General features: G+C 39.8%; 1 protein-coding gene across 5 annotated transcripts in view; it reads left to right on the top strand.

Moving 5' to 3' along the window:
* The window catches only part of ITCH (itchy E3 ubiquitin protein ligase), a 59,796-nt gene that overhangs the window by 5,751 nt on the left and 30,296 nt on the right, over positions 1-23,749 (top strand). For 2 of the 5 annotated variants that reach the window (XM_032127463.1, XM_032127462.1), the window contains exons 1-3: positions 728-843; positions 20,959-21,049; positions 23,468-23,606. In XM_032127463.1, the coding sequence (XP_031983354.1) occupies positions 20,980-21,049; positions 23,468-23,606 (209 nt within the window). In that variant the 5' untranslated portion in view covers positions 728-843; positions 20,959-20,979. Of the gene's footprint in view, positions 1-726; positions 844-20,958; positions 21,050-23,467; positions 23,607-23,749 lie in introns of those variants that run through there. The other 3 variants (XM_032127465.1, XM_032127467.1, XM_032127464.1) reach the window with 2 other exon arrangements.

Raw genomic sequence — 23,749 nt, 5'->3', positions numbered from 1 at the left:
TGAGAGAGGAGGGGACTTACAGACAGTAATAATAGGGATGAGATCTATTCTGAGAAAGCCTGTGTCATAGCTGGGATTTCTTTGCTTTTTGGAATTTCACTTCCTGTTTTAAAAATAGTAAACTCTATACTTCATGTTCTGTATTTCTGCCTTCATGACTTCTAATCACACACAGTAATGTTCTAATGTATTGCAAGCTAAAGTGTCTGAACAGAATTTAGAAGAAAACTGTCAGAACTCCTCACATGGTTCAGACTCAGGGTTTGTATCTGTAAAGATGTTTTGCTGATTAAGGTGGTCATTGCACAGCATTATAACCCTATGGGCCTGTACTTTTGCTCCAGTATATCGGTTCCTTTTTGATTTTCCACATGATGCATGGCCAGGGAAGCCATGAAGGGGTGGATATATGGTGTAGTGTGTTCACAATTAATTACTCTCCCTGAATAGAATATTTTGCCAGGGCATGCAAAGTGTGCTGTTTTTTTTTTTTTTTTTTAAATACACAGTTTCACAGTTATCAGGGGCCCTAGGCTTTTTTTCCTGAAGATTTCCTGGGTTAAACAGATCAGTGAATGTCAGTTTATGATTAGAATTGACACAAAGGTAGGGAAGGACTGTGAGACAGGGGAGTGTCAAAGGGAAGGGGGGCCCACTCCTTGGGCAGTATCCAGCTGCAGGAGGAGAACTCCCCAGCTGCACTGCTCGATAGCTGCAGCTGCTGCCCTGCTGACACGTGTGGGTGATGCAGTTACCTCCAGTTCACTTGCAAGTTTTGGTTTAGGAGCTAGTCCTAAGCTTCTTCACAGACCTGTGGGCTTCCAGTTGTATCCCAGCAGTAAGGTGAGTTCCTTGAAATCGAAGGATGCAGTCAATGTTTGTTGTTAGCAGATGATCTTGGTTTTTTTTATTTAGTGTTCAATTGTCAGTTTTTCACACAGAAGATCTAGGATGTAAAGACTGAAACTTTTGTTTGAGGATTTTACTTACTACTTTAGTTGGAAGAATTAAGATTTCTTAAGAATTGAGATTTCTGACATCTGCTTTATGTTTTGATAAAGGTCAAAGGAATTTTAGAGCAGCCCCAGAAGAACCAAGTTTAATAGAAGTGTTGAGAATATTGAAATAGTGGTACAGTTCTAGGCCACCTTTGTCCTCCAGTTTCTGTTTTATTTTACAGAGAGGCATGAGCTGGAATGTAGCAAGCAGTCAGATTTTGCAAGGTTGGGATGGTTGTGTTGTCCACCCATGGCTATACTTTCATGTTGCCATCTGGTCACTTGTAAAAAATTCCTAGGAAGCAGGTAATGGACTGCCACTGAAATTAGGAAACATGAAGACGACTTCTCTGGAACTCACGGTTTTGCTTGCAGCAGTTTGCTGTTTTGGAAAAGACGGTGACCCGTGGCAGACTTTCAGATACCTCAGGGTTGACTTAAATAATCTCAATACTTCTTCCCTCCCCTGAAACTGTAATTTCCATTACATCTTTTGGATTTACTGTAGTAATAAATAATTTAGCTCGGAAAAATGCAAGCTTTATTTTCAGCTGACATTGAATTTTGCACACAGGAATATTCCTTCATTTTGTTGCAAGTACTGGCTTTCTGCTTCTAGTTTCTTTGATTCTACTGTTTAAGAATATTGAGAGAAGCAGCTTATTTTTCTTAGCAATGTAAGTGTAGTCATACCGTGGTAACGAGTTACCTGTCAGAATTTCAGTGCGTTGTCTACAGCAGTTCTTGTTCCCACAGCTGAGTCAATCAAGAGGAACTGTCTTACACCATCTACTTTGCTAAAGCAGGTACAAGCAGCAAGTGACAAAGAGCTTTCTTTTTTGAGAGATTTCAAGTCATCAGCACATTTCAGATGTGTGGTTGTCACTGGTAGTAGGGAATGATTCATCATTTCTTTGATGAGCCTTGCCAGGCTGAATTGCAGAGCTGTGCAGTCTGTTCCAGTTTCGTTTATTGCTCAGGTACCTACAGTGACAATCTGTTCAGCAAGTTTTTATAGGCAGTATCTCCTGAAAGCTCCACAGGCCTTTTTCTCTGTGTTCTTGGGGGCAAAGGAGTGAAGGTATATCTGGGGCTCTCTTCATTGCTATACTCACAGAGGGAGGCAGTTTTGTACTCATTAAACCTGCACCGCTGCTGTTGGACACTTAAAACAAGGTGCATTGTGTGCTGGTCAGTCCTGCACAGAACATCCTGAAAAATCATGTTTAGGTTCATGTAGACACCAGCATTGTACTTTTGGAAATTGTACCTGCTCCATTTGAGGCTTCCAGGTGAGATGATCAGGGTTTACATTTTGCTGGTAGGTCTTTCCAAAAGCTACTTTTAAAAACATTACAACTGCACAATTTTACAAACATACAAAAACATGTATGACAACAGTAACGGCAGCTGAAGTTGTCATTCTTAGTAATGACTGCAGGTAATTGGGTAATTTAATGGTCAGGCTTTCTGGTTTTTTTCATTCCCCAGAGTTAAAAGCTTTTTGCAGGTTTGTCTAAGCGTGTGTACGAACCATTGATAATAAAATGTAGCTCTGAGAAAGGAATGGGGAAATAATGTGAAGCAAGCACTGAGCTGTAAATAGGAAGTAAAACTAATGGCCAGAGATTATGAAATCCTCTGTAAATGCTGTCCTCTGTTAATAACTGAATGTGTAACTACTTCTGAAGGGACTTGTTCCGAAGCTGCAAGGTAGGTGGTGAAACAGAAGGTGGTGGCCTCATATTTTGTTTTACTGTGCTATTTTACAGTAGAGAAAGTGTTTCTTGTTGACACTTTGATGTGCTTAGGCCAGAGCAGCAGGCCTCAGCCAGAGCTGACTTACAAGATGAACCCTGGGCATTATGTGACCAACACCATCAGTATTATTTAGCTAAAAATAAATGACACAGATGCTTATGCTAGCTCTGTATAACCTTGTGTAGTTATCTGCAAGAAATGTATCATTTCAAGAAACTTTCCCAACTGACATGAATAGAGGCTTGTTTGTAGGGTATTTTAGGGGAAAACCCTTCCAGCTGAGGCCTGGGCTCTGGCCAAGCCCTGGCCCCTGCTGGTCAGGACGTGTGCCATCAGTTCCAGCTGTTTCTGCGCTAAAAATGTAATCAGGTCACTTGGACTTGCTGATTTGGGCCTATAAAAGCTGGACCCACTTTCGGGGTGAATTTGTAGACCTCAGCTACGGGTGGACACACCGTGTAGGATTTCCCCAATTGCCAGGAAGGGTTCTCCAGGTCCTTGCTGCAAACGGGGCTCCCCAGTGACTGTGGATCTGGATGATGGTAAAGTATTCAGGCAATTGGTGATGTATCTTTCTCAATCACTATCCTCTCTCTCATATAGCAGTTATTAGGGGCATTACTCTGCTTACTTTTGCTTGTTGCTAAAGCCAAGCATGTAGTTTTATTGAATGTATCATTATACTTTTGTGTTACCTTAATATTCACAGTCAAATAGGACCATTCTTTCCATTGGTGTCTGTGTCCTTTAAATTGCCCCCGTCAATAAGCAGAACACGCTTCAAAAGTAATGCCTTTGAAGTACATTTAAAAATAGCTGTAATACAAAAACCATGGATTTTCTTCCAATGACAAGTCACAAAATAACCTGTCAAATTAGTTATAGTTCAAGTGGTTCTCTTAACATATCTAGTGATAAGTCTTTTATCTCTCCCCATAAGCATCAAATTAAGTTCTGCAGTTTCTGAAATTTGCTCATGAAAGTTGACTATTTCCACCTTTTTAATTGGAAAATAACATAAGGCAGTAATGTAAGCTGTGATGCTGTGTGGGTATGTCTGTATTAATGAGATAGGAGAGATAAATGTAGGCACTGGGAAATGAGGGAAAGTCAGTAGATATGTGAAAGTCATCAGGCTAAAGTGGTAGAAAAGCACATTGATGGGAAAGGCAGCTATGTTATGGTATACAACTATATTATACCTCCAAAATCAAGTTACCTGTATAGACATTGTGGGGATTTTTGTCAGCATAATTTTTGTTTGGTTTTAGTATCGTAAGTGAAAGTTCAATGCCAATCTTTCCCACAGAGATTTGGATTAATTTATATAGACACCTAGGAGAAGCTTTTAGAAACTGGTAGAGGATCAGCATCTTTAGTGACACTCCAGCCTAAATTTGTCACACATGGGATATTTTTCATGTAAAAGAGGGTAATTAGTTTGATTGAAAGTACCAGGACAGTGGTTTTAAAAAAGCATGGCAGAGATACAGAGCAACATCCAGGTAACTGTCCAGATTTTCTTGGGTAAACAATAACCATATAAGTTTAAATGAAAAAAATATATTAAATTATCAACAAATTATGATCTCTTTTTGAATAAACAGAGTATCAGCCATGATATTTAATGACTTTCTCATCTCTGGTGTTGTTTATATAATGGTGGGATACCACAGGTTCCAAGGCAGTGATATGTGAATGTTTTATGAGGTTTCTTATTAGGACAAAAGAAAATGAAAATAAACCAAGAAACCAGTGTGCTTATTAACTGTCCAGTAGCATCTTTATGTTGGGACAGTTGATCCAGTTGACTTCTGCATGTTTTTCAGTTTCATGTTACCTGATTGTCATTAATTGGAGCTGGCTAACTCTTGGGTCTGTATAGTGCTGGACATGTAGGAGATTTACTCAAGCTGTATTGATTTGCTCCTTATAATACACAGCAGCAATAAGGGAAGTGGAAGTAGGTTTTTAAAAGTGAGAAGGAATTCCTGGTGTACACTTGTGCGTTGAATGTTAGTATAGGACTTAGGAAAAGCTGTAGAAATGAAAGTAGGTGATGTTCAAGATGAACATTACTGAACCTGAAGAAAGTGCAATGCTGATTTAGGCAATCTGTGCCTTTCCATTCAAACTAGTAAAACTTAAGCTGTATTGATAACCATGCACTGAACGGGATCCTCTGGAAAAAAAGTAACCTATATGACCAGTTTGATATATGTCTCTTTAGAGGAGGAATCTGCTACAAGACAGAGACCCAAAGAGAACAAGAAGAGCAGGACAGGTGCAACAGGAATTATTGAGGTTGTTTTAGGAAACTCGAAGAATCACAGAATACTTGAGGTTAGAGGAGAGTTCTGGACATGGCCTGATCCAAATTCATCTGCTTAGAGCAAGGCCAGTTAGAGCAGTCAGTAACGTGTTTAGTCAGGTTTGGAATGACTCTGAGAGTGGTGATTTAACCTCTCTTGACAATTTCTCTGCTGTTCAACCACCTCACAGGAAAATAAATAACTCCATCCCCTGTTCTTAAGTTGAATTTCCTGTATTTTAATTTGTGCCCACTGGCTATTGTCCCATCTCTGAGTACTGCTAGGGAGAGTCTGCCTTCAGCCTTTTAACCCTTCAGGTATTTCTACACACTGATAATATCCTCCTGATCATTCTCTTTTCCAGGTTTAACAATCCCAGATTTCTCAGCCTCTTCCCAATCCCTTTCTTATCTCTATAGCCGTTTGCTGGTGTCACATCAGTTACATCTGTGTCACTCTTGATTTGGGGAGCCTAGAATTAGAGTGAAAGAGAAGGATCACCTTCCTCATCCTGCTAGTGATGCTTTTTCCTAATCCAGGATGCTGCCAACCCTTTATTTTGTTGTTATTGTGAGGAAATGTTGCTAGTTCATGTACAACAGCACCAGTGTTTTCTGCAGAGTTGTTTTCTGTCCAGCTGCCCCGCAGCTTTTACTGGTGCATGGGTTTATTCCTCCCCAGGTACAGAACTTTGCACTTCCCCGTGTGGAATTTTTGTTCCATCACCATATTTGCTGAGGGTGAGCTGGGTCCTGTTGACCAGGTCATAAATGGAGAAGTTAAACAGTGCTGGTCAAGTTTGTACCACTGGGCTGCAGCATTAATTCCTGGACTCCAACTGGGCAGTGCACTTCTGATCCCAGCCCCAGGAACCTTGCCCTTCACGCAGGCTTGCAGTCTACCCCCCCTAGTCCTGCCTGGCCCCTGCTTCATCCGCTTGTGTGTGATGATGTTGTAGGACATGGTGTTGTCCCACCTACCAAGTCGTCTTCTCAAAGAAAGCTGTCAGGTCAGTCAGACAATATTTCCCCTTTATAAATCCATGCTGACTAATACAAATCACTTTTCTTGTCCCCATTTTGTTTGGAAATGGCTCCTACGAGCATTTGCTCCCTGACCTCCCTGGGGTTGTGATGACACTGGTCAGCCTGTAGTTTCTTGGGTCATCCTTCTTGCTCCTTCAAAGAAAGAAGTGTCATTTGCTTTTTTCAGTACCAGGAATGTGGAGAGTCACTCACAGGAGTTGGACTTCTCACTTTAATGTGGCACAGAGCAGGCTTCACTGATTTTCTCTAATGCATAGAATGAATGAGAAAAGAAACTTCAGTTTTTCAGCATCTCTCTAGATGCTTAATACTTCTGGAAGTTTATCCTCCTTGTGAAGGAAAACCATTTGTGCTTACACAGGTAGTGGTACTCAGTTACTGCTCCTCCTTCCACACAAAACAAGCGGTTCTGTGGTCTGGCTCATCACGTAGGCCTCAGGGAGACAATCTGTTACCCTGTTTGATGACAAAAACACATTGTGCTTTATGACAGACTTTTTTTTTTTACCTACAGCATTCATCATTTGTGTTAAATAGACATATACTCTAAATGTAACCTCAATCTATTTGACTAAAAATACTCCGATTTTTACTTAGACCAGAGCACAGCAGTTAAAACTTTCTAGTAGTTTTGTAGAAACAATTTTCTAGCCTTGTTTTTGCACAGAAAAAGGGAAAAAGCACACCTGTCCCACTGATGGAGAGTGAGAAACTTAGGGATTTCCTTTTTGTAATTTTAAAAGGAAAATGTTCTGAAAAATAATATCCTCTGAAACTGTTGAAATTGAGTGAAAGGTGGCAGTCTTGAAACAAAGTGGCCAAGCAAGGTTACACATGAAAATCCTCATGTCCATATGCAGGAAATTAAAGCAGGAGAACACAAGTAATGCAAAAAGAGTGAACTTGAGTCAGTGGATGTGAGAGAGACTTGTGGAGGTTTTCCTTAGGGCCAGAATGCATAGCAGAGAGAACAGGAAAGGAAACAATCTTCATTAGTGGTTTAATTGTTTTAATTTGGACAAGGAGGGCACTTTGGAAATTAATCCACTGAATGTTCTCACAGACTGCACTTGATTTGACTTGTGAAATGAGCTTGGATCAAGGAAGCTGAGTTGCTTTTGGATGAAATTAAACTGGAAGCTGTGGTCCTGCTGGTGTGGGACTGTGGGATCCCATAGGGCTGTTCCAAACTTAAAATTCCGAGAACGTATCCCATGTAGATTTTGGGTCTGCAGACCTTCCTTCGTGGCCCCACTCCTGTTGCACTGCCCTGCTTGTGGGTGTGGGCACAGCAAATCCATACAGGGGGAGTTCAGAGACTGACTGCGCTGGAAAAGGCTGTGCTGTCATAAAAGGTGCTGTAACAAAAAAGAGACGGGTTGACTGCAGTAATTCTGAAAGGTGTGGCACAGAGTTTTTAGGAAGATTCCAGTACAGGAGATGAAAATGGGTCTGTAAGAAAATAGGAATCTGATTTGTCAAGTAATTCCCTCAGTGAAGCTTAGAAGCCATATGACAGTGCAATTAGCTGGTACCAGCTGAAGGGTAATAGTCTTATTTTTAAATGCAGCTTTTATTGGTTTATTTTAATTTTCTCTGTACAATATGTGTACAATGTGTACAATATGAGCAAGTTTTGAAAACAAAGAAGAAGTGAAAGTCTTCAAGAATGTGAAAAACGAGGTTCACTCTCCTGTGAGAATTTAAAGGGTTTAATATAAAGACAATAAGAGACACATAAAATAAAGCAAAGGGGTAACAGCCGGATGCCTTGGCGCTCTGCCAAGAGCACACCTGATGCTCGAGGTGAGTCTTTTTTATACCATTTTTACTGTCTGTTCTCTATTCATATTAAAACTTTTCCAGGAACTGTTCTGCATGGCCACTGCTTGGTTCCGCCTTTTTAGAGCATGCGTATTCTTCTGCCTTGTGGTTTTATTTCTTTTGATTCTTGGGGTTGGGCCCGCTAGGTAAGAGTCGATGGTAGGGTGGATCTCTTAATTCTCCGGACAGTCAGGGCTGATTGCAGCTTTGGGCCTCTTTGCCCCCCGGGCAGAGCGGTGATAGCGGCTCTCGGACCCTCCTGGCCGCCCGTTCTCCGGGCGGAGCAGCCTTTGGGCCCTTTTGTTCTCTGGACAAGGTGTTGATTGGCAGCTTCTCGGGACTCATCCTCTGTTCGCTTGGAGGTTCTCTTACTTGCTCACACTTGCTAACATTCTTGCTAAAAAGAGAGAAAACTACATCTACACAGCAAAAAAGCATTTCTAACATTATATAATATCTACCTTAATACTTTGCAAGAAGCCAATATTATATGTTTATAACAATAAGATACAAACAAAAAAATCCACCGAAACTGAGAATAAGGGAAGCATTTATATGAACTGTTATTAATAAAAGGCACAGGGAAACACGTCCTAAGGTGTTAAAGAAGTAGGTAAAAAACTGAGCAGGAGAATGCTTCCAAAGGAGTTAGCTTGGAAACTCTTCTCAGTCTTTCAGTTGAAAGCCATCTGAAATGAATGTACAAACATACACTGAAAAAATGATTGCACTTCTAAGAATTAAATAATGTAACAAAATAAATCTTGCTATATACAATGTTTGGTTTGTTTGTTTTAACTGTTAGATTTTTCCAGTGGTTTTAGTGAAGCTGTTTGATTTATGGTATGAAGTTGTTGGACAGAAGTAAGCAATCTTGACTATGAGCAATCTCTTACCATATTATTGCCAATATCAAGAGGAATAAAATTTCTAAGGAATGCATCTTTTTGTAATTTCATATTACATATGTTTTAGTTTTCTTGTTAGGTTTCATCAGCAGTGTGGCAGGGAGATGTAAGGATGGAAGGCACTGTGCACATTTATGCCCTAGTAAAATAGGATATATTTGTGTAAAGCCTCAGAGCCACTCACTTTGTTGTCATTGTATCTTGAAACATGAATATCTACTAAGATGCCTTTATTATAACTTGTATTTTGCTCCTAGTTGAGTAAACATTTTTACAAGACATTGAACAGCTTGGTTTAACATTGATATTCCAAAATGTTTTGGAGGGTGTTGGACAGGATGACCCCCAGAGGCCCTTTCCAGTCCAAATTATGGTTTGTTTCCAATTAAAAAAAAAAAAAAAAAATTAAAAGCAATTCCTAGAAGTGTGTTCGTGTTTTAAGATATCCTCATGTGCTCTTCCAGTAACACATTTTCATTTATGTGATTTTCAGATCATTCTTAGATCGTGTTTTGCTTAAATGCACAGCATAGGGAAGAGCAGAAATACACGGAAAGGGTGTGAGAGGTAAAGATATAAATGGAGCTTGGCACTTGTTTCGACTGTCTTCAGAAATGTCTTGAGAGTTAAACCAAGCACGCTTTTCTCATCCTCAGTGAAAATTGTCACAAGATTATGTACCCTGACTTCAAAGTCAGTGCAAATTCTGTGTATTTTGTCTCCTTGTCCTTAATTTTCTGGGCACTTCATAACAGGCAATATTTTGGGGTTTTTTTCTGGTGTATTTTCATCTTCTCAAGATTTGTCATGTGTTTTATATTTTTAATCCATGAATGCCTTTGTTTTAAATACATAAGTGTTAATTTGTGTTTTTCCTGGCTACTTCTACGAACTTCTTGCACTGCAGGAAAACTGTTAAAACTGCAAAAAGAGGGCTAAAAGGAAGATGATTTGAATTATTTCTTCCAGGCAGTCATCAGTTAATAGACTATAAGTAAGAAAATTGCCTAAAAGGGGGGGAAATAATGTAAAATTTTGATTTGGTATTTTTGCTCTGGGTGATCACATTATTTCATTGCCCTAATTAAAAATTAATTGAATAACTTGAATAAGTAGCTTATAGCTTTTGGATTTATGTGACTATCTCTTCTCACTACTGTGTCATGCAGCTGAAGCAGTGATAAGCAGAGGCCTCCAGATAAATTCTTTCCTTCCCCTTCCCATAGCAACAGGCAGGAAGGGACTTTGGGTAAACTTGTTCAGAAGATTCCTTTGCATACTATCATGGTAAGGTCTAAAATAACCTGTTGCTAACACCACCTTGAATATTTGACTGAGATGCTCAAGATTGGGATTTTTGCTTTGTAGGAGCCTCTCTACCTTTGAGCCAACTGAAGCTAAACATGGCTAAAGGGCTAACTAAGCTTTTATAGGGCAGATGGAATAAAACATTATTGCTTTGGGTAATTGTTTTGTTAACTACCTTGTGCTACTTCTCTTCAGTGCTTCTTTGGGCTCAAAGTTGTCCTTTCTGATAAAATGTGAGTTGTGTTGGGAAACCTGATCTCCGAATTACAAAACATGTGTTGCTTGTATTCCTACAGTCCAGGTGGGATGTTACTGGGGTGAACCGAGGCTGCGTGCTGTAGGACGTTGCGTTTATCAAGCAGCTGCAGTTTATAGAAAGCACGAAATGTTTTCAGATACCTGGTCAGGTTAATATCAGAGCAGTTTAACAGTGACTGCTTGGAAGTGTCTGGCCACACTGTGTGCTTTTCCCTGGAGAAAATTATCTTCCAAGGTTACCACTGAAAAAATGCTGTTTATACTTTCTAGGTACTTACTTTATAAAAACCTGGAAACATAGCAATTGTTGTTTTTTGAAAATGAAATATAAAATGTTTAATTGCCTGTTAGGGAAATACATGCTGTCAATTACATTGCTTCAGTCTGTCGTCTTCCTCTCTCAGGAAGGATATTCTTGAAGTTACAGCACAGAATATTTCTTTAACCACTGTTTCCTCAAAGGTCCATATAGGACATGGTTCACAGTGCAAGGAAGTGGAAGAATTAAGAGGGGAAGCTGTAATTAATTTCTACAAGATGTGAGTGTTCTGATTGCTAGAACTTGATGCTTTTTTTTGTTAGAGATCTGTATTAACAGTCTAACAGTCTTAGTAACAGGAATATTTAAGGTCAGAGGAACTTTGGAGATGCTAAAAGGGTATTTCCCTATAGAAGATAATTGCTCATTCTGAGAAGTTGGTTCACTATATAATCAAATCATTCCCAATTCTAGGAGTTTCACCTTTTAAGGGCATAAACTCTCTGCTCTGTATTGTTACCTGGTGGGTTTCAGATTGTGAGTTTGTGTTTTGAAAGCTAAACTTGCTTTAAACCATTCTGTAAGAAATATGATGGTCACAGCAGAGCAGTGGGGTGGGTTAGCCATGGCTGGCTGCCAGGTGCTCACTGCCTTCTCAACCAGATGTGTTTGATAAGTAGAACTTTTGTGTGCTCTCACTTTTAGGGGTCTCCATTGAAAAAAGGCAGCCAACAGTGAATTAAAACTCTTGACCTGCAAGTAGCTTCCAGAAAAGGGGACCTAGGAAAGAGTTTTGCCCATCATGAAGTAGATAAAAAAACACAGACCCCTATAAATGAGCTTTTACTTTGAGTGTTGCCAGCCCATGGTAACACCTGGGAACTCTCGGCTGTAAAGGAACAGTCTTGAATATCTGGTTTCTTGAGTGAAAAGCAATTTGTCTTGCTTTGCAGGCAGCAAGGTAACTGCTTACCTTCCACTTCCCAGCTTGTAACTTTCTTCTGGTCGTAAACTCCCACTGGGAAATTTTCCTGAAACCTCATCACAGAAGCATTAGAATGAAACATAGTTCTGAGTCAGTGCAGTATTTTGTTGAAACTATGTGATTACCAAAGATTTTTTGCAAAGAATTTTAAAGGTCAAAATTAATTTCTAAAAGCAGTGGTTTGTAGAATGCAGGAGTTAATCCAGTTAATGTCCAGTTAATACAGGTAAATCCAGTAATTTAAAAATCTGTTTAAGGTTGTTGTAGTTACAACTATTCCCGTTTCACTGCCTTTTCCTGTCATCTTAATACTAGTTTAATTCTCTGTACCGGGGGTTACCATGCATGCCAAGTTTCATAGATGTTTTCCAATGGTGGTGTTTAAGAACCAGCCACTTTTTTATATTGCTCTATTTCGAAGATTACAGCAGTGAACCAGTTTTAGCTTAGTGGTTTGCATATATGAATTGTTGTCCTCTTTGAAATGATTGTACCATGAGAAGGAAATGGCTGAAATAAAAATAGACCATCTCTTTGTTTTCACAAATGGTTTTAATTATCCTGTGCAGCTCTCTGCAGTGGCTGCTCTTGCCAGGCTTTTGGAAATGAAGCAAAAGGCATATGATCGTGTACAGTTTTCTTTTTTTCCCCTCTTTGAGCATTTCTTAAAAGTTAGTAATAGCTAACATCCTCCTAGTTAGGAAGGAAATCCATTGGGAAGTTTCCTGAGTTGGTGGCAATGCCAGTTTTATCACTTTGTCCTGCCTGCCTCTGTTTTAGTCTTAGAACAGCTTGTGGTTGGGAAATTTCTGATGTACTGTTGAAAGTGTGAAAAACTGTCAAATTACATTTGTTTTTCTTTGAATTTTTTATATTGCAGTTCTATTTCTTTACGTGTCTTTTCCCTATTATTTTATTCAGAATCAAACGTTACATGTATGTGGAAAAAAGAAAAAGCAGTTTCTGCTGAGGTGCAGGTTTAACAAGCAGGCTTCTCGTTGCAGAGAAATGCTAATGACTGAATTCTCTATAATTTTGTTGTAAGTCTCCTGTTTGGAAGGCCTGAAGACAGTTTAGTTCAGACTGCAAGCAGTGTTGGAAGCATTTTTCTCCTCAGGCTGAAGTTGATAGACCAGTTTTTCTAACCTGTGCCATTTGCACAAGGAGCACTACTTGGTGATCCCAAGTATTCAGGGAGAAGTTAAAGTGAGTTTCACTGGGTATCTGGCTAGAACGTTTCCAGAGTTATTCTGCCTTTCATTGGGCAATGTCTTTGCTTTGGTCGGCAGGGTGAAGGTTTTTCAGCATTTCCAACGCAGAAACTTCAGATTCGGAGGAGTTTCCTATGCTCAGTTCTCTCTTGAAGTGGGAGGTGTTTAGGAACAACAAGGAATCAGCACTGAGGATTACTGTTGCATAAATAATTGTTTCTAGAAAAGGTATTTAAGGCTGATAGTATGTAATTTCTTAGTCTTTGCTGCTGTAATTTAAAATTTGTTTGTGACAGTCATTTTTTGATGCCATTGTAGGATATCATTATAGTATCACAGTCATTATCATTCATGTTGCATTGAGGTCGTAGGAAACAGTGAAACAAAACTCAGTATGAGACTTCAGAGGGTAGAGTCTCACTCTTTATCACAGAGAATGTGGTATATTTATCTTTAAAATCTCACATTCCTTGTACCCTGTCACACATTTCATTAACTTGTCCTCTCGCTTGTGTACTCGCAGACACCAGGACATGTCCCTGTGTTGAGGTGGGATAGCCAGTGTCTCTCTTGTGCTCCGTGGAGGATGGAACTAATGAGATCTGTCATTGTTTATTGTGCTTCGGGTTCCTGTTGGTGACAACAAACTACTTCGTAGATGGATATTTTATATCCTCTAGGGGTCAAGAGTTGTTTTTTGCTAGTCCTTTGCTTCAGAGTCTGGCTTACTTCAGCTTCCATAAATCTTCGGTGAAGGCTGATGCTGCTTGGTTTTTTCCTTATTTGGAATATCCATGTCTTTAAAGCTACAGTATGTTTTCCTGTTGCGCTGACAGGAAATGGAATGACATATGTGATGTGATATAACCCTGTTGGCACTCTCCTCTCTGAAGCACAGGCTGTTTTGCTGGTTAGGCATCTGTGCTGGAGTCCTATCAGAGTGAAGGCATCCTGGCCTTGACACAAACACTCCTCAGTTTTATTCCTGCAAGAAGTGCTCTTTGTTATCAATCAAAGCCATTTTAACTCTTGTTTAGCTGATTTATACATGCACGTTTTCATCCCTACTTGGTTCATCTCAATTTAGCATCTGCATTACGTTCTCTACAAGGTATGTTTGCTCATAGCAATAAAAGATTCAACAGAAAAGTTCAGAATGGTGGGTCTAGAGAATAGATTCAGATAATCTCACTTGTAGAATTAGACCTGTTGATTTAGAGATGTGACTTCTGACTCTGATGTACCACTGTGCTTGGAAAGGGTACAAAAATGATCATCTGTAAGGAGATGTAACAAGAAAGTGATTCCTGTGTTGAGCCAGGAGTACAGTAGATCATATATTTTGTATACATGGATCAGATATGAAAAAAAGTAAAATATGCAGTTTTAGGACAGTAGATGAAACTTCTACTTCAGCGTCAAGGATATATCATTAGAAAGTCTACTATAGGGCCAGGCCAGAAGCTGGGTACCTCTTCTCATTTGTTTTGTGGTTTATATGTCTTGCTTGTCCCTCTTTGCAGCCTCTGAAGGTCATACCACTTGGTTTGCTTCCCAAACCGATTAAATTGTATTCCCCACAAATACATTTTTAGCCTGTGTTTTGAATTGGCTCCAGTCTTATCTTTCAGTCAGGATCTCTTTCGTTGCTCTCAGAGCAGCTGCCTGGATGTTGGCTGTGTACCTGGATAACCTGAGCGTGGAGGCTGCAGGGGACTGTGCCTGTGCTGGCTCTAATGGCAGGGGAGACAGGACCACACAGCTCAGTAATCCAACCCACAGCCTGTTTTCAGATCCAGCATGTATTTCACATTTGTTCAAAAAACAATTCAGGCATTTTAAATTCCAGTAGTTGTATTCTGGCACAGACTGCTCGGATTTTCCAGCCTTCGTGGTGAATGGATGTAGTGCTGCTCACAAAGTAATGGCCAAAGGGAGCCAAGCTGCATTCTCTGTTTAACCTCTCTGATCCGTTCCTTATATAAATATCCCTTGATGCAAACCTCATAATTGCTTCCCTTTCCAACGTGTACTCAACACTCTTATAATCTGTGTCTATTCTTTTCTCCCTGGTTGATTACTCAGCAGTTTCTTCCTTTCTGTCTTTCGACTTGTTTCAGCAAACCTGACCACGTCCTTAAAACTTATTTTAGGGAAAAAAAAAGTGTAAACCACTAAAACCAGCTTTGTCAAACCACATTTTACTTGAAAGATGAGACTTGAACAGTTAAAGTAACTGCAAATTTGCTAAGCAAGTAAGTTGCCAAACTGCCTGTGTCTGCCTGGGCTCACTGTGTAGTTATAGCTAACATTAAAGAGAAAAACCTTTTCCACAATATGCATGCCTTCAGTTAAAGAGAGGCCTCAGTGTTTTGGGGGAAGGAGAAGGAAGCATTTCTATAATTTCTCACATACAAAAGAAGTGCATGTATTTATCACATACCTGTTGATAAAAGGTACATGTTACATTTTACATGCAGTTTTTTAAACAAAACTTTGTATATTTTATGCTTTTTCCAAAAGTCTGTATTCCTGTTACATAGTGAAGTTCTCAAAACCATTGTTAAAATTACTAGGTATGTTAAAAGAATTTTTTTTATTATGCAGGTTTTTTTCTCCATTATTGGAATTGCAAATGCACTTTGAATAGGATCACCTGCAAAGAGCAGCTTAGCCTATTCTTAAAATTAATTACTAAACATAAGACTTAGAGCAGCCAACAATGCGCAATTATTTCAGTATTTTTTAAATTATAAAGAGCATGTGCCAACATATTTCCAAAGCTATGCGTGTGTAATACACAGTCACAGGGTTTCATTCTCACCTAGGTGTCTTCTGTTCTTTGAAATAAACATGAAACAAAATTACCTTCTTCAGTAAGTTGGTTCTTTACCAGATGAATTCCAGTGCTGATTAAAGTCACCCAAGTTAAATTGGTGTGACACTGAATGTCGCTCAGTATGTTTATAGCATTTTCTTCTGTTTATGCTCCCTGATTTTGTGGGATGAGAAGCTCTTCCCCAGCTCTTCCCTTTGCTTTAACCATGAAGCACTAAAGAGGGTGAGGAGAAAAGCAGCTTTCTCATGATTTCTTAGAAAAATAACTGAGGATCCTCCTTTGCTGCCTTCCTTTTTCCCAGCGTAGCATTTGGGCTGCACTCTCCTCCTTCCTTCACACCCCTCACACTGTAAACTGTGGTGGAAATTTGTTGTCTTGGATGAAAGTGCCCCAGCAGCACTGGGTCAGGCCAAAGGGGAAGTTGCTGGGAAAGCACTGCAGGTGGGATTCAGAGAACAGGACCAAAAGGATGTGTGGTCCGAGTTTCCTGCTGTGAGGCAGATTTATTTTAAGCAGTATTTGTTCAAACCTGCCTGAGTACCAACAATGGTGCATGCAATTATGAAGCTGAGTATAATTTATCTAATAATTTACATATTATGGTAGGATGTTACAGAAACAAACCTCCCTTGGAGTAGGTATGCAGCCACCAAAGAAAATCAGACAGCCATTTGAATGGTTCCTTTTTAATGGCAAGAAGATACTCTTTCTGTATTCTATCTTTTTATATGCCACAAAATTCATCTTGTTCATTTCTGAGAAAATCATACTTACCTGATCATGCTCTGAACATCCATTACACTGCCCCAGTCATTCTGTCACAGCTCTCAAACCTTTCAGCTAATGTTCCTAAATTTCAGATTCTGACAGGTTTCTTGGAAGTGAGTTAGCAGCATCTGGGAGAATAATGGCAATAGGAGTTTACTATAATTTAAAACAAAACAAAACCAGAAAAACAAAACAGAACACCAACCAAGCAAAAAATCCTCAAAACCCAACCCAAACCACACCAAATCCCTAAATATCCATGAAGATGTGTTTAATTTTCTACTGCAGTAAAAAACCTGAACATGCATTCTCAGGTTTGGAATGAGAGTTTCAACTCATGAAAGTGCTTGTAGCATTACATTAAATTTATAAAGACATTGGCTTTTCACATTCCTAAGTATCATTTCTATTATAATAAAACTAGATGGAAGTACTTTAACAACAATTAAGGAGTGTATGTTTTTTTATTTTGTGATTAGGCTTACAAGTAGCCCTAGGCTGGTTTTGAGTTTGAAATCATCTGCAGCTTTTAATAGAATGGTTTTTTACACACAAACAAAATCTGTTTGGTATATTAATATCTTGGGGTGACTTTGTGATGTGTATCCCCTATCGCTGCCCCATGCCCAGAAATTAATTCTGTGCCTTTCTATGCCTTTAAACAGCCTGAGAGGCAGAGAGACAAGAGGGAACTTTCTAAGCAGTTTATTTTCTTGTTTTCAGGGACACAGAGATAGAAATGGCTCTGTGTTCAGCTGCGGCAGCAGAGCAAGAGTGGGGAAAGCACCCTGCTTGCCTTTCGGCCAGTTTTTTCAGCTCCTTTTTCTTTCTCCGGAGAGAGACGGAGAGTTGAACTTCTGTTTCCTGGTACTTTGGTTTTTTCCCCTTTTTTCTCTGCTGGACTGTTTCAACATCAGAATATATCAGGAGGAATTTCCACCAAGGCCTTGGTCCCAGCTCCAAGGAGGGGGAGAGAGAGATCTACGGATGGACTCTGAAATTTTCCCAGGTTTCTCTCAGCAGAGCGAGAGGTTTTATTATTCAGCATTATTATCCTTTTCCCATGTGTTTGTTAAATAAACAGTTTTTATCTCTTTCACTTTCCTTTGAGAAAAAAGTTTCTTTTTTCCTGAACCTGGTGGGGGAAGGGTGGTTGTAACCTACCTTCTCTCAGAGGATATATTTCTAAATTTGGCCAAACCGGCACAAATTTAGTGGTGCCCAACGTGAGGCCCCAACCCACGAAGGAAAGTGAAAAACGCGTGCTAATTACATTTTTGCTTGAATTTAACTACTTTGTGTTGGGGATAGAAGTGTCACAGGTAGACTTGGACTGGAAACACAAGGGAGAGTTGTTCCTAGCTCGATGGGTCCATGATGCCTCAGGCCATCAGGGCAGAGATGCCACCTATAAGTGGGCACGAGACCAAGGGGTGGATCTAACCATGGACAGCATCTCCCAGGTGATCCATGATTGTGAGACATGCGCTGCGGTCACGCAGGCCAAGAGGGTGAAGCCTCTGTGGTATGGTGGGTGATGGTCCAAATACAAGTATGGAGAGGCCTGACATAAATAAAAAGGAGTAAAATGTTAAAAATTAAGTTTAAATATAGAAATCAGCTGCATATGTGTGACTGACAGTGTTACCGCCTTTTGCACTCTCTTTTGCTTCTAAGTCTACTTCATTAATCACCACGGATTCTTCTTTGGCTAATCAATATATTTTAGCTTTGTTTCCTAACAAAATGAGGTGCATATAATTCCACCTGCTCTCTTCCCATTTTCCTGTGTGTTGCACTACAGACTTTGTTAATTACTGATCCATTCTGGCTAAAAACTGATGGAGATGGAGGTAGAGAAGTTGGTTAAATTTCTATGAGTTGTGAAAAATCCAGATAAAGTATATACATGCATGGTAGGGAAGGGACCTAAATTAGTACCCAGCTGAGAGAAAAGCTGCAGTGTGTTTTCCATGATTATTCCTTGCTGGAAGCTTGACGTGGAACCAGCGAGGGTTCCGTTTGTGGAGTCTTTTCTCAGCGGGCATTTAAGGGGAATAGAAGAGGCACTGGAGTCAAGGTATTGGAAAACATGGAAAGAGAGGTAGGGCTGTTGAAGTGCAGGGCAGAGGTAAATTGTTGCTTCCTGCTTCTTTCTCTGGTACTCTGCTTTTCCTGGTTAATTAATGGTGCTTGCCATAAGTGAACAGCCTCTAGGTTTTAGCAAGAGTACAATAAAATAAGGCTTTTCAGTTCTATTGTTCAAAAATAATTAGAAACTTTCTGGCAGCTGAGGGAACTAAACAATGTGTAGTATAGTTTTTTTTCTTAGAAGTTTTGGCAGGCAGTATGTTCCTGGAATTTTCCTTAAGCTGGTTGTTGGTGAAGGCTGTGTCTCCCAACATACACATTTACACATCCACATGTGTTAACTCAGCGGGTGTTTGCAGGACACTCATTTCAGATGTGGTTAAGCTGCTAGATTTTTTCTCTGCATATTCTCAATGAAAATGATCAAATGTTACTAAAATAATTTCAGTGAGTGCATTTGCAGGGTTAGAAATGAAAGTTGGCTTTAACATGTGCTTCTGAATGAGTGTCATATGGTGTAAATGCTTAGTGTGGGAGTTCAGTTGAGAGTGATGCCCTTCAGGGATCCCAGGTGTATTCTGTGTAGTGTTATTTCTCCAGGTGGGAACTGGCAGCTCCTCTGTAAATCCAAACTGCTTTAGACTACCCAATGTGTCTGTGTTGGTCTAGATGTAATCTGATTGCTTTCATATAGTGTAAAGAATACCCAGGGAGTTTGGTACAACCAGTCACAGGATCAGAATTAAGAATTGCCCTCTAAATTATTTAAATTTAGGCTACTTTTTAAATACATTAAAATCTTTTTCACTCTAATGTGATATAAATTTGTGTTATTCACACTGTAATTTAGAAACAGCACTGAACTCTACTAATAACACCAAAAACTATTTGAGCAAGTCATTAGTACCTTTTTTGGTGGTGTCACATTTTGCAATAGGGAACACTGGCAAGCTGCAGGATGCAAGAACTTCCCATTTCACCACTTTCAAATACCTGTGGAATTACCAGTTTCCACAGTCACTGTCACAGACTTTTGCTTCAAATCACAGCCTCCAAAAAGAAAGTTGCCATATTGGGACCTGGTCCCCTTGTACAAATCCTGGTTTGCTTGGTGTGGCTGAACACATTTGGGGTTAGATAAACTGCTTGTGGTGTTATCAGCTGTAAATTCATAAATTGAGTCTTTTGACTCATGATACAGATAGCGGCAGCCTAAGCTAATACTTTCCTTGTTGGAAGTAATGTTGTGTGCAGAAAAGTGCTTGAGAGCTGGCACGTGATGTTTGCTCTGTGTTGGGATCTCGTTTGGTGGCTGCCCAAAGCAGATCAGCAGTGTGGGCTCAGTGCTGATGAGCATCTCCTTGGCCACAGCAGCTGAGCCTCACGAGAGAGGGGTCACCCAGAGAGGTTCATGAATGGTTTGCAGTAGGTTCTGAGCAGGGAAGATGGTGTGGAAGTGACACAAAGGAGGGAACGTGGCATGACAGGGATGCAGGGAGTGGTCTGGAAGTTGTATCCAACAGGCTGTTCATTTTGCAGTGTAGTTCAGTTGGTGAGAGATGCTGAGGTGAAATGTGTTCTAAAAATGAATAGGTGACAGGGGTATCTGGGTATTTCCAGAGGGATGTCTGTATATAATATAATAGTACACCATTTAATTTCTCTGGAAGCTCTCTGATGCACATTGTCCACTTTGCCTGCCCCCCAAAACCAAATACTGCAAGTAAGAACCTCTGCTGCTTTGGGCTGGGAGGATCAGACCATGCTTGATGTGAGGGTTGGGATGTGCCAAGAAGAAAAGTTGTGCAGTAACTGGAAGTTGTCTTGCTCTCTTTCAAAAGTGATATATTTCCTTTTCTAATTAAGTGCTTTGTAGAGTTACAGCCCTTGTCTGTAGATTTGATCTGACCAGGTAAAAACAAAAAAGATACAAAAGCAGGTTTCTCTAAATTCGAAATTCACTTTTTAATTTAATAATTTATTTTCAGTCTTTTTGCTATGCTTGTGGATTGTGGTGTTTATTTTTTAAAACCAAGTAGTACTTGACACAGGAAGATAAACTTATCCAGAATTTAAGACACGAGACAAGCAGGTGTTTTAGACATAAGAGGTACAGCAAATTTTGGAATTAGGACATCATTCACTAATTAATTGGCGTATTGAAGGGACAAAATCAAAACACCTCTTTCCTAGAACCTGAATAGTTACAGGTCGTGTGATAGAGACAGCCCTTTGTAAAGGATTTTCGGTACTTTTGGGGGAATGGAAAGGAACTAGATAGAAAACAAGTGTGGTGGGTCTGTTTGCACTATAATGTGTCCAGATGTCAAAAACCAGGTGAATTTTGGAGCTTCTGAGTATTGAAATGTTTGCATTCTCTCTTCATGCAGATTCAAGATCCAGCCAATATTATGGCTGGCAGTGGGTCCAGATCAGGACCAGCCAGTGGGTTGTCCATGAAATCACAGCTTCAGATCACTGGTGAGCCTTCTGAAATTATCTGTCTTTTCTGGTTAGAAATGTGACAGTGTTTTTCTGCAATTAAACAGAGTTTACTATGTTGCATTTCAGGAAGTTTTGCATTGTAGAAAGCCCAAGAGAGGTCAAAATTGATGTTAGGCCATAGTCACTTGGCAACTGTTTTAATCTTCATTTTATCTAAAATGCATTTTGAAATGATACATTTTTGTGTAAGAAAAAAAAGGAAGGAATAATCCTTTTTGGGTGCTGTTAAGTAAGTTGTACAGGCAGTCCTTCTGGAAATGTAATAGTGCATTATGATACTGCTTGCACTTACTGAAACTTGGCATAATATCAAATCTAACACTTTTTCCTGACACTGCTGTTTGTTAAATTTGACTTACTGCTTCTCCCTTGTTACATGTTTTTATGGCCACCATTGCAATGGATAAAAAAAGGGATAAAAAATTTAATAAAAGTGTTGGTGAGACTATCACTGTAATTGAACACCTCTGGATTGTTTTGAAATGGATTTATATAACAGGCTTTGCTTTTTGTAGTGCCTCACCAACAGAGCAGCTGTTGAAACTTAATTTTCTCGCTTTTGCTCTCTGAAAATTTAACTGAGGCATCAAAACTGAATGGGAGAGCTGGGGGTGCGTGCAGGTCTCTGTTTAGAAGCATCAAGAGTAAATTTTGCACCTGCAGTGTGAAGACCTGGGGGCATATGCAGAAGTTTCAGAAAAGGCATATTGAGGAGATGAAAAGAACTGTGAAAAGTAGATGGGAAAGCTTTAGGCTAGGAGGGAGGTTGGATCTCACTAAGTTACACAGGCTGTAGCTATCCCTCTGACGTCACAAGCTTGTGTTTCCTCAGTAGGCTGTGAGGCTGTAGAGAAATCTTGTTCCTACAGGTTGATATGGGAGAGAAATTGGAAGAGGGTTTCACAGAAGTACCTCCTCCACATAGGGATGGAGAGCAGAGCCAAGGATTGAAGTGGTGATTGCTGTCTAAGGCTATCCCTGGGACTCACACAAAGACAGTGAAGCTGAATAAATGCCTCAGTGTTTAGAAGTGAGACTACTGAGATATTTGAATTTCAGATCTGAATTTCTGTAGATGTTCAGCCATGATCTGCAGCAAACTGTTGCTGGTGTTACTTTCCACCTGCCCTACCCTCAGTGCCCCATTCTGCTGCCCTCATTAGTTTTAAATGAAATTTTAGGGTGTCTGGGTAAGAACAAACCTTGAATGTAGGTACAAATCTGCTGATTTCTGCTGTTCCAAAGCAGGTCGTTGAGATAATGAGAGATGTTGAGGTATGAGGTGCTATAGCATAGAAGTCCTGGAGACAGGAGGGGAAGGATGGAGAGATGTTTGTGAAAATTAATGAGTTAATTTCTGTGAGATGTCTGTAATACACAGAAAAGGAGTTTTCCTTGGGAGCAGTTCAGAGCAGTTTATACTAAGCTACTTCTCTAAATCTCTGAAGGAGCATAGACTATAAAGGGAATCTGGGGAGATTAGCCAGATGGGCCTGAATTAGTCATCTCTTTTTTAAGGATGTAGTGAGGCTGTGGTGGGTGACAAACACCCAGAAGAGCAAGTTGTTCTTTCTTAGAACAGTGAATTCAGGGGTCAACTGGGAATGATAATATCTTTGTCTTCAGTACTGTTTTGTGGGTTCAGTCTCACCAGTGAATCCAAGAACAGCCGGGATTCAAACATCACGGTAGACACACATCTTAAAGGAGGCAGCAAAACAGTGCTGTTTGGAAACATGGGAATGCTGCAGTCAGTAATGCTGAATGCTAAAAAAAAAACCCAAACACCAAAAAATCCCCCAGTCAACACCCAGCACACCCTCTCCCCACCAAAATTGAGCCGCAGCTCCTGTAGAGATTTGTTGTTGCTGGAACAGGAGGTAGTTACTGGAACTCAGGGTTTGGATTCAGCTTTTCTGTAAGCTTGCTTAGCTACAGCAAACTTTACACAAAATTAATTTTCTCAGTGATGTTCTGTTCCTGAGAAGTTGTGGCAATTTTCCATGGTGCCTTGAGAGGCAGATCATGCTTTGAGCTTTTTAACAAGCAATGTAATAAACTCTAGGAATTCTCTTGGCTGGCGATAGACAGGAGAAGGTTGTAGGGGATATTTTCTGCTTTCAGCATCTAAGCACTTCTGTGGATCTTGCACTGGTTAAGATTAATTAGAGTGTCTGATGTTGCAAAAGTATTGTTGCTTGTTTTAGGTATTTGTGTGAGTTATGGCATTGTATAAATGAGCTGGAATGCAAGATGGTTTTTATTCATCTAATGTGGTTCTTTTCTTGAGTGTTATTGTCAGGCATCAATGACCCGATACTTGGATACTGAAGCACACAACTTTGCAATTGACATCTTCCTGAGTAAATTACTGGTTTTTTTCTTTCTTAACAGTTATTTCGGCAAAACTAAAAGAAAAGAATAAATGGTTTGGACCTAGCCCTTATGTGGAAGTCTCAGTAGATGGACAGTCAAAGAAGACAGAAAAATGCAACAATACAAATAGTCCAAAGTGGAAACAGCATCTTACAGTGTAGGTTTGGTTTTAATTTCCAATTTATTTGAGCTAAATTAATGCAATTGACAGTGGGCTTGAAGGTTGTGTTTTTATTTTAAGCAAGGAGTGGAATGTTGCATGAGATGGTAAGATTTGTGTAATTTCTGGAGTAATTATAG

The sequence above is a fragment of the Corvus moneduloides genome, chromosome 17 (genome assembly GCF_009650955.1).
Source record: "Corvus moneduloides isolate bCorMon1 chromosome 17, bCorMon1.pri, whole genome shotgun sequence".
NCBI lineage: Eukaryota > Metazoa > Chordata > Aves > Passeriformes > Corvidae > Corvus > Corvus moneduloides.
Note: the sequence above shows the minus strand (reverse complement) of the source record. Positions and strands in the feature narration are given on the sequence as shown.